At 36.3% G+C, this 16,768-nt stretch overlaps 1 protein-coding gene across 7 annotated transcripts in view; it reads right to left on the reverse strand.

Moving 5' to 3' along the window:
- POLA1 (DNA polymerase alpha 1, catalytic subunit) overlaps window positions 1-16,768 on the reverse strand; it is a 301,656-nt gene that overhangs the window by 142,407 nt on the left and 142,481 nt on the right. For all 7 annotated transcript variants that reach the window (XM_014595721.3, XM_019495025.2, XM_059720836.1 and 4 more), the window contains one exon: window positions 15,010-15,141. In XM_014595721.3, the coding sequence (XP_014451207.1) occupies window positions 15,010-15,141 (132 nt within the window). The remainder of the gene's footprint in view (window positions 1-15,009; window positions 15,142-16,768) is intronic.

Raw genomic sequence — 16,768 nt, forward strand, 5'->3', positions numbered from 1 at the left:
TGGGACTAAATGGGGAGACTGAACTCCTAGCAGCCAGTCAGGAAGCCAGACAGTTAACTAGCTGGGGCAGAGTTTGTCAACTAGAAACACAAGGCAGGTATAGCTGCCTAGACAATTAGCCCAGGCTGGACTGCTTGCTAGGGTCCTTGACAGGTCTGCACTTCTTCAAAGGAAGCATTATGAATATTGCCATCCACCATTAATCAGCAGGCCATGTCCACATCATCTAGGGTGGCTTGCAAACTGTTTTTCTTTTTGCCATACTTTGTCCTTTCACTGTCAAGAAAGAAAACACCCCTCTCTCCTATAATGGTGCCCGGTTTTTGAACAAAGCAAGCTTCTCAGAGACTCTACCTGTGGAGTATAGCCTGATATTCTGGCAACTCCAGAGTGCAAATTCATGGAGGAGTATGATTTATGACCAAACTAATTTAGGTGCTGTGGCTTGGAGTAGTGCGTTTCTTTAGTGAGATTTCTCATTAGCTGTTGTCACAACTAGAAACATTGAAACAGAATGGCTTTGTAAGTACTTAGCTCTTTTGGATGAGAACTATTGATTCTCTTTCACTCTCCATAAGATGGAAGCTGGCTATGACCAGCTCCATGAATGTCTTGTTTAAAGGCCAATGCCCCCTCATTTATAGTCTAAAGAATAACCTTAAAATGTGTCCATAGTAATGAAGACAGATGACTGGGCGAGGGTTGCAAGGTGGACTAGCTGGCAGGGGACACTGATAAAAGAGCTCCAAAATGCAAGTGTTTCAGAATATTTGTCTCTCTGGAGAGGCCTGTGGCCACACAAGCATTAACAAATAAGCACCCTCCCATAGTTCAGAACCATAGGCCATGTGGCAGATGTCAGCCATCTCAATGCATGTCCTGGGATGAACCATTAAGACCACCAAGGGAAAACTGAGGAAGATAGCAGGACCCTAGAAGAACATCTGAGTGAACTGTACAAGCCTAATGCTGAAAAAGCCTGTGGTAATGACACCGTTCAGCACTGAAATACAAACAATCTATCACTGGGTATAGATTATTCTATAAGAGGTCCCAATATTAATCCCGGTAAGAAGTCTGCCCACATCATTATAAAGAGTAGAAGCAAGCCATGAAAGAGCCCCATTTTAAAAGGAAAATACAAACCACTGTTACACACCAGTATATCTGAGGAGCCTCTCAGCCTTGCCCAGGCTAAGAGGAAGAAAACTGCCATTACTGCTGTGATTAGAGTACCTAATGATGAACAAAGAGCAAATTCAAGAGGAGGTTGGACAATCACCTGTCTAGGGTCTTGTGAACCCAGCATTCATTCCTGCCTGTGGCAGGGGGTCAGGCTAGATGATCTGTTCAGGTCCCTCCTGACCCTAGCTACTATGAAACTATGAAACAGTTTGCCCCTCCCATAAAGAAGTTGCCTCTCCTTTCCACTTTGACTGGATATCAAGAGATTCGCTGGAGAGGGGATGGTGCCCTCAAAGTTAATGGTAAAATGTCCAGTCTCTGAACTATGATCTGTCAATCCACTGATGTTGTATCCACCTTCTTTTGTGTTCAGTGTTTTATTTATAAGGATTACCTTGAAGGAAACCCCAATAGTATTTCATGAGGAGAAAATCTGACCTGCATTACCTTGTCTTTTAGAACTGAAATAGATATCCTGTTCAGGATTCATATTTACTAGTTTCCTTCCTCAGATGATTCCCTAATACTAACCTGGCCCCATCGCCTATAAGTCAATGGTAGATGTTTTCTATTCTTGATGCATGCCATGCTTTCTTGCATACAGCATACCCCAGAATATAATACACACCTTGTTTTTGAAAGACAGAATGAAGAAAAAAGATTTTTCCAGAAAGCAGCTAATCTTCAGCCAAATCACTCTCCATTTCCTGTTTACCTAGAGCGTAAACTGTTGCTGAAGACTGGTCTTCCTGGCTAGATACATGATTTTAAAAAGAACTAAAGAGTCTCCAAGGTTGTGAAATAGGAGGAGAGACCAGAAGCAGCTGGCAGTTGGCAAAATTGCCTTAAGAAATGTTATTAGCAGAACATCAAGACCATTAGAAAGGAAAAACATTACTATGTGGGTTGAAGAATGAGCCATTAAGTCAGCTGACTATCAGCTGAATAACAGCTGTTGTGCTGTGGAGCAGGAATCAAAACAAGGTGCTTCTTTCCCAGACAGAAAATCAGCTTCTCTGCTTGATATGTGTACCCCAATTTTGGAGGGGCTTATATTTTCAGGAAAGGTGTGAGATATATGCAAGAAAATATGGTATTTCATTTCACCATCCAAGGTGACTTTCCATTCTAGAAAAGCTGGTGTCAAGTCAGATCAGGACTTTCCCATCTCTGTTGATAAGGAAAGATCCAATTATTCGAGACATCAAATTACCATTGTGTTTTCTCTGACATAACTTGCTGGAGATGTAAAATATCTGCCATAAGTGAAGTTCTTTTATGTCATTGTACCCGTGGCAATTACATGGATTACATAGGTTTCCTACACAATAGATCAGAAGCCAGAGATGCTGCAGATTAACATGAAAAGATGACACTTGGGTCTATGATACCTCACAACACTTGAATGAGGAACCTACTGAGCCCATCATAACACTTTTCTGCTCTTACTGGAGGAATTTCTGGGAGGAGATCTGGAAAAATTTTACAACGCTTACTGTGTCCACAAATGTCCAGCGTACAGAAAAGATATACTGCATCACTTTCTGAAAGGAGCAAATTTCCGATAATGCTCTCTTCTGAAAAAAAAGGTGCGATTTCAGAGCTAGGCTATTACAATTAACAGTAACCTGAGAGCATCCTCTAGGTGCAAAAAAGGTAAGATTCCCTTGACACCAGAAAGATTTCTGTACTGGAGTAGAACTGAAATCTACCAATACATTTCTACCAGGTCTACCACAATTAGATTATTTCTTGCAAACACTACAGTGATAACGAAAATAAGATCTATTTTGCATTTCATCTTTTTCAGTGATCCCTTCAATTTCCTCATGGATGACCTAAACCCTTCTTGATCCATTTCTTTTTCTTAAGAAATTGAATAAAACATAAGAACTTTACCACTGAAAGGCAGTGCCTAACGGCACATAAGCTCTAGCTGGTGCTTGATTGCTTCCAGATGGTTTTGATGATTCTTACCAATTCTCAAAATTACAGACGGAATGAAGAAAAGCTGTGTGTGGAGATCCAAGCTTCTCTAGTATATTCTCTTTGTACTAATTTATCTAAAGTCAAAATGAATTAGGCTCGAGGCATACCTCAGAAGAACTCTTTTGCAGTCATGCTCACTAGACTGAAATGAAAATCTAGGTCAACTGGCTTGCCTCATGTTCCAGATTCACATCTTGCTCTAGAAAAAAATGGGTCCTTTTCACACAAATCTGAAATGGGTATATTGGTATAAATATAAATAAAATGAACTTTCTTCCTTAGTACATGGGCCTGTAGAGGCCTTCCTAGACAAGAAACAAATATTTCAGCTTTCCTACTTTTTTATTACAATCTTATTCTGCTTCGTAAATAATTGCACACTGCTTAGAGCTTCATTTTGAGTGACATAGAAATGGACTGAACTGCCCCAGTTTTTCACCTTATGGAATGAGCTGAGTAGAACATGGACAGCGGGGAATTCTGGGATCACTGCTGACACATTCTTAGCAGGCAATAATGGTTTGGTTTGTCATTTCCTGGGAGCTGAAAGGGATGGATCTGAACTTTTTCCTTGCTGAAGTTTTTTCCAAGAACATCTCTGATGGTAAGGTCCTTCTCATGTAGAAGGATAAACCATTCAGAATCTGGACCGTTTCCCATGGAACTGCAGCTGTTACAAGTTAGAAGCAATAATACTGTAAAATTGCCAAGGTGCTCCAACTACCAAGAGCTCATTTCAAAAGCCATCTCATCCTTCAGCTTACTCCACTTGTCTCACTCCTTTAAGATTGGGGAGAGGAACAATGGGGAAAAGTTCAGCAAATGCCTTTACCACTTGAACAGCAAAACCCAGGACACATCCCTTCAGAGGGATAAGACTGTAATGCATGTGTAACAGGAGGAAAGGTGTCGTGTAAAAGGTAGGATGCTGCCCACAACACAGTTAAAAGCCAGTGCGTAGTGCTGGCAACTAAGTAGTTGTATTTGATAATCTTTTCATTGCTAGGGATAAAATGTACAACCAAAAATCCTTCCTGCAGTTTATAGGCAGTAATCAGAGTATGTCATCTGGTGCCTCCTAGTTTTACTGAAGGTTATATGGCAACACTTACCTTAATCAGAGAAAAACTGATTAGGCACTATCTATTAAATGTTTTATAAAAGAAGCCACAAAATGGTTTAAAAAAATGGGATGTTCTAGTCTACAGCAGAATGTAATGTAACCTATTTTACTTGCTCTTCTTTGTGTTTTTTAAAATCAATTTTGGCCCCTTTGTAGTACATACAAATGTTACTCTGGATCTTAAATTGAGAATTTATCTTAAATGGAAACAAACAACTTCGCTAAAAATTAGACATTTATGACTTGCAAATTACAGATACTAATTATTTTCAGTATATACAATTATGATATTCTCAAGAGGTATTAATTTTGGGACAGATGTGCTTTCATCATGTAATTTGGAAATTAAGTTACACTCTCACGTATGGGAACTCAGAAGGCTGAATTTGCGTTGAGGATAGAATTGATAGAGAGGAATTTTGTCTTACTTGATAATTTCTCTCTCTCTCTCTGATGAGTATGGCCAGCAATCCTCACAGCTGGGTTGCCTTGCACTCAGAGAAACGGAGGCTGACTGCAGAGCTGATGAGGAAACACTTCCACTTGACTCCACCTCCTATCTTGTGCTTTCAGATAACTCTTCCAAAGCCAAGAACTTTTCAAAATATAGCGATTAAAATAATAAAAAATAACTAATGACTGTTCTCAAAGTAACATCTCTTGTCTGCTCAGCTGAAAGCTAAAACAGGAAAACACTAACAAATAAAAATTATGAAAAACATTAAATGTATACATCTGAACAAAGGGCATTGCTATTACATTTTCCATCAAAACAAAACAGGTGAGGACTCTTCCTACCACATATTTATTAGTGAAGGAAAAGCCAATTATATCAAAATTTCCCCCACTGGCAAGTGTATGTCTACCGGTTCTTGCAGCAGGGGTGCAGTATGACAAGTAGGACAAGGAGGGAAGAAAAAAAGGGATGCTCAATTAAATAGGTGATTGAACAAGATTTTGTTGCTTCTTTGTCGATATTTTACTCCTCCCTCTGAAGCTTTAAGGACCATTCTGCCAAAGAAACAACTAAAGAATGAAAGGCTATCTATTTCATAAAGCTAGATTCAGGAAGAAGAGCCAATTAAGTTACTTTTCAAAATCTCTACTTGATCCATTGTTCTTTCCCATCCAATATGGTCACTGTTGACTGAATGTGGTAAATGGACAGATCTATGCAAGAATTCAATATTCCTTGATTTTCAGTTTTGAAAATGTTCTGTTGAGAACAGTATTACATAGAATTCTCCTTATGTTTTAATATTTGGGGTGAAAAGTAACCAAGGTTTTCCAATCCTGTTTAAAAAAGCTGGGATGCTTTGAATTAGAGCTGAGGAAAAGCAAAATGACCTCCTCCTCTATATAACCACAAATTCTTTCTACGAACAAAGGTTTTTTATTTTTGTGTAGCACACCCTTTACCAATATTGATAGTGGATTTATGGTATAGTCCTTGCAGATGGTTTTCTTAGGAAAAAAGGGTTCTTTAAGGCTCCACACATTTTCAAAATTTGATTTAAACTCCATATAGGAAACCTGTACATTTCAACAGTGTGGCTGCCCATGTCATGTGGTGATTCAAAATAAATGCAAGATAAAAAAAAAAATCATCAAGTAGCAACAGGTGAAGAACGGCAACAGATTCAAGACTATAGCACGCATGCATACTTAGTAAAATAAAACTAACATTAAATTAGATCTAATAAAATGCAAGCTAAATTAAAACTAGTACTGATTTATTCTCTGGGCCTTAAACTGGGATTTTTGTTATGCTGCCCGCCTCTGAGAAATACAATAATAAATTAAGACGGGAGGAAACAGTCACTCAAATGCACGACATGCTTCATTAGCACAGATAAAAATTTGGATAAACGGAGCTTTTGGAATTCCAGGTAAGAACTTGAACCAGACTTCAGTCCTTGTGTTGATCTGGTGGGCCTGAGTCCTTTCATGCTCTATTAACATCCTGTTTAAGCAATTAATTTTTTGACAGACCGATGGAGATGGGGGATAGAGGAGGTGACCTTTGATAATAAAGATTCTGGAGTCTTCAACACCAGTTTGTCATTGTGGAATACCCAAAGATGTTCCTACAGAGGTAAAGTTGCCAATTCTGACTCAACTTTCACACATAACCAAGAAGTACATTTTGGTGAATAGTGAAAATGGTGTAGTCAATGCAACAATTCAAAAAGACAGGTGGGTCAGCTTGTTCCACACATCACTTAAGTCGCATTAGGAAAATGCAGTCTGAAGGCGATCCAAGGCAGTCCGACTGCTCTTGATATTTGAGAATTCTTTACCAAGGAACACCAGGATCCTAGGTATGAAATGCTATTCTTGGCTGATGTCTGGCACATGTAGATTCAAAACTAAAAGTATCTCAGATTACTCTTAAGAAAAATATCTATATACAAAGCCTGTAGTTTAGGTATAAGAACAGACATAAACAGCAGTTCTCTCCCTAAATACTTGAAGCAAGGTAGCCCCTCTTAAAGTCTAATCTATGTATACCAAACAAAGAACATTGTCACTTTCCAGAACAAGGAAACTTTGTAGCATTTCTTATTGATGGTAATCCCAATTTCAAAGTAAAAACACAAGAAAACAAATGTAAACATTCTTTCATGACAGACCCACTTTGCTAAATCTATCATGGTCATCACCATCCTCAGCATCTATAGATGCTTAAGGGGAATATCAGGACAATTTCTGTGCAACTTTCTTTAGATGGGAATACACTCAAAGGACACTTCTTTTTATTTCAAAGAATCCAAACCTGTTATCAGCTTTCTGTCTTGTTTTTCCTAAGTGTAAACAAACATGAAAGAGAGACGTTCCACAACTACTTACACTTGCTCATCTTTTCACATGATCAGCCATTAATCAGAATAGCTCATAAAATAAAGACACCTCATTGCCTGAGAGCTATAACCACTAGTAGGAAGAACTCGATGAACATAATCAATAATGTGAAAAGTAGAGTTCTACTGTGGTATACAGCTCAGTAGAAAACAGCATTAAAACATGACAAAGGAACCTCACAATACTGGCCAAGTTGAAAGAATTTCATATAAATCTAAAGCTATAAAACTTCTAGAATCAACACTAGTGCTCACTTTCAAAAGACAGGCTTCCATGAGCCTGTGGAGGTATTTCAGGTTGCACACTGCTTTGAATTACTGGGTCATTTCAGAACTTGAGAATGTTAACCAGTGGGGTTGCCTATGCTGCATTAATAGACACATTTGTAAATTGCTTGCTCCATGATGGTTATCTTTTCTAGACCCTTTCCATTAGTGATGGTAAAAAGGAGAGAGAACAAATTTTGGTAAAAAGTGTTCTACAGCCTTTGGAATCTATTTTGGGAACTCAGTCAAGCTAAGTATAATGTTTTCCCAGGAGATGAGCAATATCCTCTGAGTTATGCAACTGATGTGTTTTTCACTTCAGGGCTTGAACCTTGACCTCTACTTTAAGCAGTTTAGATGAAAACCCAGAGCAAGCCTAAAGTTAAACAGACAAAAGGAACCCCTTGATTTAGAAACATACTTTTTTCCCCTTTCATGTTCTACCTAATTTTTGAGGACCTCACAGAACTACCTTTCATCCAAGAAAGACCTTGCAGATGCTGAGGTCTCTTTGGATGTTGAAGTTGCTTCGCCACAGATAAATGTCCGTCATTTCATTAGAGAAGTATGTTGCTAGATTTTACACAAACCAACAAATTAAAAGTCATGAGTATAATACATGCTTCAGATGCTAGCAAAAAAGAGATGATATAACAGGAATTTGTATGACTATCTGTGGAAAAAAAAAGAGAGAAAAACAATTCTGGTTCAAGACTGTTCTTAATCTGCAGGAAGAAAGATGCTCCTGAAAGATGTTCCTGTATGCTTTCCAAAATGCTCCTGTATGCATCCCCAAAGCATGGAAAAACAAAATTTATCTATAGTTTCCTTGTCTATTTCTTCTGTTTTTAAAGAGTATATAAGAGAGTATATAAAAACAAAGAGCAAAAGATATGCTTAATACCTTTTCTGGATATCTTAGTAGGATCAGAGATCAGTAGCCTTACCAAATTAGAATTCTTAGGATCAGTATTATTTTTACCTTTTTCAAACCCAAAGAATCAGGACAGTCAGACGAGCTGTTTTTAATTAGTTCACCTACTACTATTGTACAGGCTTTCAAGAACTTTATGACAGAGAGATTTCTAGAAGCAGAGTAGCCTAAAAGAGTAGAAGACCAAAATATTCATAGAATACTGGCTTCTTTCCCAAGTCCTATTTAAACTAATTAAAAATCTTTGAATGAATCAATACCCAAGTGCATACTCTTACTGAATAAACTTTAGGGACCAACACTTTTCTATCTGATGACAGCCGTAAGTATAGGGTGCTTTTTATCTGTGACCAACTAACTTTACCATATTGCAGTGAGGTGTACATGCTTCACCAACTGAATGAGAGGCTTAGACTGCTCCCCTGTGCAGGAGCTGAGTGTTGGCTTTAAATTACTAGAGTATGGCTTGTAGCAAATGAAGGATTATTGTAGCGAGTTTTTACATTCCTATACCTAGAGAGGAACCTATGGAGGTCAATTTTCCTGTTATGGCATCAAATTACTCATGCAAAACTATTCTGGGTGCTAGGAAACCTGAAAGATCATTATTACATCTACTAAGAAAGCAGAGGAAGAAGAATATTTGTTGTGAAGATTTTTCAAAGATGAAGCAGAATAGCTCCTTGGAAACATATTTTATTTTCATTATGTCTACAGTTGGTGACAAAGACAACAGATGCACACTATTTTCTAGCCAAGCTTCTCCCAGTCTCAATAACAGAAGTTATGAACACACCAGGCTCATTTTATTCAAGCTCCAATAAAATAGAAACATCTCGAGCTTGACTACTAAAACCCAATGAGCAGAGTTTAACTCCATTATTGAAGATGAGTGGTAAGCCTCTTGAAGGCATGTTTCTTGATGGCAATGGCCTCAAACTTTCCCACTATGCAGCAGATTACAGAGAAGCTACAGAAAAAATGAACCAACTTTAACTAAAAGACACTGATGCCTGGGATGGATACCTGCAAATCATCCCAAAGAATTTCATTCTGTACTATACAGTGAGCATAAGTGAGGCTACAGAAGACAGAAACTGTTTGGGTTACAATGAATATAACACCATATCTTTATTGATCTTTATGTTCCCTCATTAAACCAAGACTGTCCTGTCTATCTTCTGGTTTCTGAGACAGAGTTCCAAATGAAACTCAGCTTTTAATCAAGAAGATGCTGGCAACACAAGAAAATATTTTGAGATGTTAGTCAGAAATTCTCTTTACATTCTTGGGTTCTTTAAAAGCACAAGTGAAACTATATTAGGGTTTTCACTTTTTTTTTGTTTGTTTTTCCTTTGCACTGCAACTGTTTTCAGCTCTGACTTGACTTGGAACCTTCCAGTGCTGATAAGTAATCATTTTACTTCACAAAATGAGATCAGTTATGTAATTTCAAACTCCAGAAAATGCTCAAAAACTCATTTACACATTGTACATACCATATTTATCCAAAAGAAATCACTAGTCCTACTGGACAGCAATTTTTAACTACCATTAAATCATACTTCCTAAAATGATTCCTTAACTTCTTCCCTTTTCTTATGCATAAATTATCAAGTGTTAAAATATACCTACTGATGTTAAAATAGGAAAAGAATGCAACAAGCAAGAAAACCAGCATTAAAAAAACCCTAAAACTACAACAGATAGATTTTGGGAGTGCATGGTTGCAGAAGTCGTCTTGTGCTTTACAATCATATTTTTACCTGCTCATGTGGTGTACACCTGTGGCTTGCTGGCAATACACTTGATTGCAGTGTAAGAGATTCCAGGTTCACAACCAGACTTGTTATATCTTTGTTCTGTTATGTGGATATGTCCTGCTATCCCAATGTTTACATGCTTTTTTTAACCTCTTCTAATGCTATTTGTTGAAAAATCTTTAACCTTTTTAAATGCACTTAATATCAATGCAAAAACAAGGATATATGCAATAACCAAAATAGCCATGCGTACAAAAAATTCATTCGAGAGAGCCTGAACTAGCGTCCCAACATGCTTTTATATTGTGACCTAATGTGCAAGCACTAGACCACCCCACCACAGGTAAGAAATGAGAAATTTTGAGGGCTATTGAACACTGAATTTTCACAGCAGAACAGTACAAAGTTATTTAGCAGTGTTCAATAGCCTTCAAACTCGCTTCTGTCTTTAGGTTACAGTAGTCCAGGGGGAAAAGGCTATAAAATAAAACACAACCCTGCCCCCCCCAAAAAACCCAGACTGACTTATGATTTGCTAAAGGGCTTTTTCTTACATTTTATGTTAAGGCTTATTTACATTTTTATGCATTTGTATAAAAAAAAATACATGCACCATAACAGGCTCTATCAGGTAATTGTGCATTAACAGCATGCATATCTAATTCTGTCTCAAAAGACAACACGCTGCTAGTGTGGCGCAAATGCACATTAAAAGAATGAGTAAAATAATACCATAATTATGTGACAATAGTTCTTCATCCAGAGTCTACTCAATGAAAGGTGAACTTTGATATCATATGTAAAGCAGACTTGTTTTTACACACAATTTTTTGGATATATTTCTGGATATTAAATTAGTAATCCTGCTTTCTCTTATTAACCATCACAAGGAAATATACAGAGTGCTAATCACAACTATTGGTTTCTGCAATTTTCTTATGGATTGAAAGGTGTGTGAGGTTTTTTTTAAGTCAATCTAATAAGCTAGCCCCTTATCCCCCCCTCCCTTGAATTTTTTTTTAAAAAATGAATATTAAAGTGATAAATCTGTTACAATTTTCGGTATAACACCAGAAATGAAGCAATTCCACTCTACCATGTAAAAGTTGGGTCAGTTTACCCATTTATGGCTATGTATTTCAATCCTGGCCTCTGTCTAAAATGGATGTTTCATTGATGGCTGAGGGTAACACTTCAAAAATGAACTAGCTAAACAAACTTCCCAGCAGCACTTGACAGAACTACACCTATTCTTTCCCATTTCCAAAGCAGTACAGAATTAATTACCAGTTCTATGGATCTATTGTAAGTATAATAGACTAAAGAGCTATCACAGACACATTTATTGTAAAAGCACAATCCCAAGAGTGTCTAGTAGAGGGCCAAAACGATTAACACAAATGCTTTGTCAGATCAAAGATAAAACCTGCACCGCCCAATTGAGGAATGAATTAGAACAGTGGGTTATCTTTCAAATTAACCAGGGCAGTTAGTGAGGAAAATTTCATGAAAGTGTAATTCTTAGCCTTTGTGAATCCACACAGCAGGCATTCTGCCAGCTGACAAGATGATGAAATTTTCATGCTTAAAAAAGCCCTCTTCATTTCCCAATTTAGATTAGCTAGTGTTTCTCTCTCTCTTTTTCGTCTATTTGCTCTTCTGCCGCAGAATTTAAAAAACCAAGATCAATCTTTCAAAAGAATAATGAACCACTGAAAAGAAACCAAAATCTCTGGATGTCATCTTTAAAAATACTTAATATATTTGCAGTTACAAAAAAGTAGGAAAGATTATTAAGATTTGTATACATTAATATTATTAAGCAATTCATAACTGTTGGAAACATGATGAATGCATTATTTGTGCAGCTGATAAAAAATCATTTTTAAATGGAACAAGACTGGTCTCCTGAACAAAGGACAGTATTTTACACAAAGGTGGAAGTGTTTATTAAAATAGAAGAAACTACAGCAGACTTGCAAATTTTGATTTGCCTACCCACATTATGTATCTTTTTATAAACAAATTAAAAAAAAACAAAAAAAGAAAATCAAGTAAATTGGTAGCTATTTATGAGCACTGTCATAACAGTGGGGAAGTAGATTTTGTACCTAGTAAATTCTCCTGATAAATTTATCAAACTTGACTTTTAAAGGCATTCTGATAGAATAAAGGAGAAAAAAAAATGAATGGTTTTAACCCTTTAAGCCTGATTCAAAGCACACTGTAATAAACAGAAAAAGACTCCCACTCATTTCAGAAGATTTTTGACCAGGCTGTAAGAAATGATAAAACTTAGCACTGCTGCCTACCTAAAATATAGCTAACTATATTTTTAGATTACAATAAAAGGCTCCTTTCCCACATGCTTATACTTCAGTAGTATGTACAGTTTTACCCACAGACAGACAAAGCAATGTTTACCATACAAAACAAAATACAGTGATATAAATCAAACAATTTAACTTTCCTATTTTAAATGTATATGCATCTGTCTGAAGGACAGTCTTTCCCATAGGGGTCTGCTATACATAGTCTCAAAAAGATTCATCAAATGTTTTGCTCATACTGTTTCTTCTCCTCAACTACTCCCATGTGTGTTGTTGTAGTTTATAAGATTATGCATCTATTAGCCCAAAATCCATTTGAAAATTTTCAACTCCAGCTGTTCCACAACTAGTATAAGTACTAGGTGGAAGAGAACCAATGCTCATGGCACCTGCCTAACTGTTATTCCAATTCAATGAGAGTTCCTTTTTCAAGACTAAATAGATCATCTCATTCAGAAGTCAGATCTGAAAGTACAGTCATCCCCCTAAGTCCTGAAGATTAATCACAACACTTAGCATTCACATTCATATAACTCTTTTTAACCTACAAAATACAGTCCAAATAATTTAATCAATAAACCTAACACCAAACTCACCATACCATATATACCTACCAGCAGACCTATCTATATTCAAAACACTCATTATTACATTGCTGTAACTTCCATTAGAGGGAGCCCAGTATGAACTTTTATTCAATCACCATTTGTATGGACCATGGAACACGATATTAAAAAAGACATAATATAATGAACCTTGCAATTAAGTTTTGTAGTTGTTTAAAATCAAATTGCAAGGTGTCATTGCTTATTACCTGATTGTATAATGATGGGGAACATGCCTATTCTGAGATATTACCAACATGGACAGACAGAGGTACAATAGCTATTCTTTCTGCTTAACATGAGATCTGAAATCTAGATGTAATTTTACCCAATTAAAATGCCTACCAATGTCTTCACCTTCTAACAAAGTGACTACATTTAACACTTTAAGGATCTACTGGGCTCCTTCTAAAAACAGGATCTTGAAATAATTGCAAATTCTTATTTACAAGTTCAGAAACTACCTGTTACCAGGAAACTAAGAGTGAAGCTTTTACTTATTAGTGTACCAATACACAATACACTTTTTTTTTTTAAATCAACCCAAAAATTTAATATTACCTATCAATTATAACTAATATTAATATTTCTACTACTGTAATTTTCTGTAAACATGTTCTGTAATATTAAACAAAATGAGATGTCAGTTTGCTAATGTAGTCATTCAAGGTTATATTGTTCAAGGCAGTCTCACTTTTTTTATTCAATTTCAGATCCCAAGGGCCTTTTTTGAGAAATTAATGGCATCTGAAATACCTATTTGCTTCCAGTGGAATATTGTGTGCTTACCAACTCTGAAAGCTAGGCCTGAAATTACATATCCAAAAAACTGAAGGACCTGGAAGTTTAAGGACACTTCCAAAAATCTGGACTTACAATGGCTACGTGTAGCTCTAAAAATGAAATATCTATTTTAAAATGTATTTTGTATTTTGAACACATTAAAGGTATTAAGTGTAGCAGAGAAGTATATTTTTTCCTAAATAGCAACCATTAAAAAAAACCTTAATGTTTAAAAAAATACCAAATTCTCTCATCTTAATTCTGTCCCATGATCTATTTAATATTCATATTGCTACCAGAAAGAAAAATGGGACATACACACACACACACACATTTCACTGAATGTACAATCAAGCATACTTCAGTTTATATTAAGATGGCCTGCAAGCTATAAAAAATAAACTACTGAATTCCAGGACACCTGAATACTCTGATAATTAAAGTAGTTGTTTCCAGTTTCATAAACTGAACACAAGAACTAAGCAATATCTCCTTCAATCTGTCAGTGACCCCTTACTGAAATTCTGAAGATCAGAATTTCAACATTACACAGCCCTTTGCATGCTATGGGGCAGTGTGAAAACCAGTGTGCTTGTAATGTGTTGGGTTTGAAAGCTAGACTGAAAGATGAATAACCCAAAGAGCAGCAATTTTTTTTCTACCATCCTTTAGACAAGGCCTGTTTTCTCATATTAGTAGGATGTTCATAATACAACATCTTGAAAAAATATCTGATTTAAAGTTAATATTTGCATGTTCAGCTCCCAACTTCATAGATTTCCGCCCCCCCCCCCCAGTACAGTAATATATTTGAGTCAGTTCACTTTTTCTTAACATTTTAGAATATAAAAAACCCACTATTTTTGTAATATGGCTGACACCTAGTCTAAATGCAAAGCTTAAGATATTCTTATCTATCATATATTTAAAACAAAATAGCTTATTATTATTATTTATAAGAAAGAGGTTTTTAACTTAGAATTTAAGATCACTGATCAATTGTAATGAGAAGAAAAATCACCATATTAGTTATGGGGAAATGTTTTTCTTTTTCTTTAAGGTATTGTAAAGCATGTTAAATAATGAATAATTTCTGTCACAATATGAAAACTGAAAACCCATCAGAAATTTGCATTTAACAGTACGAAGAATAATTTTTGGATACTTACGTTATAATATTTTTTTAGGTAACATCTAATATCCAAAAGTAATTTGTTGTTCATTTGCGTAACATGGCAGAAAGGGAGCTCATTACATTCTTTCTTACTGCATTGTTGCAAGCTGGGTTCAAGAAACTGTCCCTGCCGAAAAAAATAAGGTTTAAAAACAAATCCCAGGATACTAGGTACTTATGACAAGAAAATGCATGTACAGTATACATAAAGACATGGACTTACAATACACAAACTATAGAAGTATACATATACACATCCCAACTATACAAAATGTGCAAAAATACAATATATTTTAGAACCATAAACATCCTTGACATATGTGTTAGGCTCTCTCATTATATTTGGACACTCCCTTCCCTAAAGAATCATCTCCAACAAGACTCATAGTCTTTTCACACTCTCCTAAAACTAACGTCATTTGGAGAACTTACGAGATCACTTGCCTCAAGAGATTTTATTCAACTAGTGAATAAAATAAACTAGTGAAATCTATGGCAAAAATCAATCTCACTGGACGAGCCAGGCTTCTCACTTTATCAACTACACCAACATCCTGCCCATTCTAAGACTATTGATCAGTCTTAGAATGGCTGAAGATGTGCTTGCAAGAGTTTAAAACAATGTCATCTTTTTGTTTCAAGCTTATAATCATTAAAAGGAGAAATAATAAATAACCATTGTAGTTATACACCATAGACTATATTGGATTGGTCTATCAGAATGTTCAAACGTGTTTGTGTAATGGACTTTTTCTGATCCTAAGGGCCTGTGTATGCCTGAGGACAAGACTAAGGAGCATACCAATAACATGGAATGTGCATTACATCCCCAAATGGATGTCATGTAGCCGTCTTAGTCCAGTACTAGGTTCCCATGAGTAAGACCTCTGAGCTCTGTTTAGTGGCATGCACCCAGTGCCACAGTAAGGACTTGTTTTAGGATGTAGCACACACCTGGTGGGCTTCAAGGAAGCGCTCCCAATGGACATGGACTTCTGATGATGCAGACATGACCTTAGAACTGACGGCAGACAGCTAATGTTAAGCCAGTGAAATTTTCATGATCAACGAACTCCTCAAATGATTACAATAGTTTGTGAGAGAGGTTTTTGCTGTTAAGACTTAAAGTCTATGCTTTTCTGATACGTTCTAGCTGTACCCTCCACCCACAACACTAAGCAATTCCAGGTGGAAGAGATTTTAGAGCTTTACATCCGCTCTTCTACAGTTAGCCCATCTGCAAGTTGTCAAGCCTCCGTGCAATTAACTATCTTATTTACAGCTGTAATGAAGCAAAAGTCAAGGATTTACAAAGTATTGCTGATCTGTGTCTGTCTTTTCTTCTCACTTGCTTCCAGTGCCTGCTTTGTTTTGATTCAAAAAAATGCAAAACATCTGCTGTTTGTCCAAATTAACTTAAAATAATTACTTTTAATTTAGATAAAAGATTTATTTGCTTTAATTTTCAAGGTTTCCACTATTTTGCAGCCTGCTAATTTGCCAATGACTAATACATGCATAACATCGCAGTGGAGTTAAATACTTGGCTCTGTTTCAAGTTCTGATCCAAGGTCAGAGATACATTTTTTGGCAGAACTTCTTGACAGGAATGTACCCCTATGACTTTTTATGTCCAATATACAAAGACAGAAGGAAAGATAACAGAGAAAAACCTTTTGTCAAAAAGAAGGGAAGTGGGTTGTAAAAAGATAAACAGAGATTTTCAAAACCACTTTGTTCCAATTAATATGATT

The sequence above is a fragment of the Alligator mississippiensis genome, chromosome 1 (genome assembly GCF_030867095.1).
Source record: "Alligator mississippiensis isolate rAllMis1 chromosome 1, rAllMis1, whole genome shotgun sequence".
Taxonomy (NCBI): domain Eukaryota; kingdom Metazoa; phylum Chordata; order Crocodylia; family Alligatoridae; genus Alligator; species Alligator mississippiensis.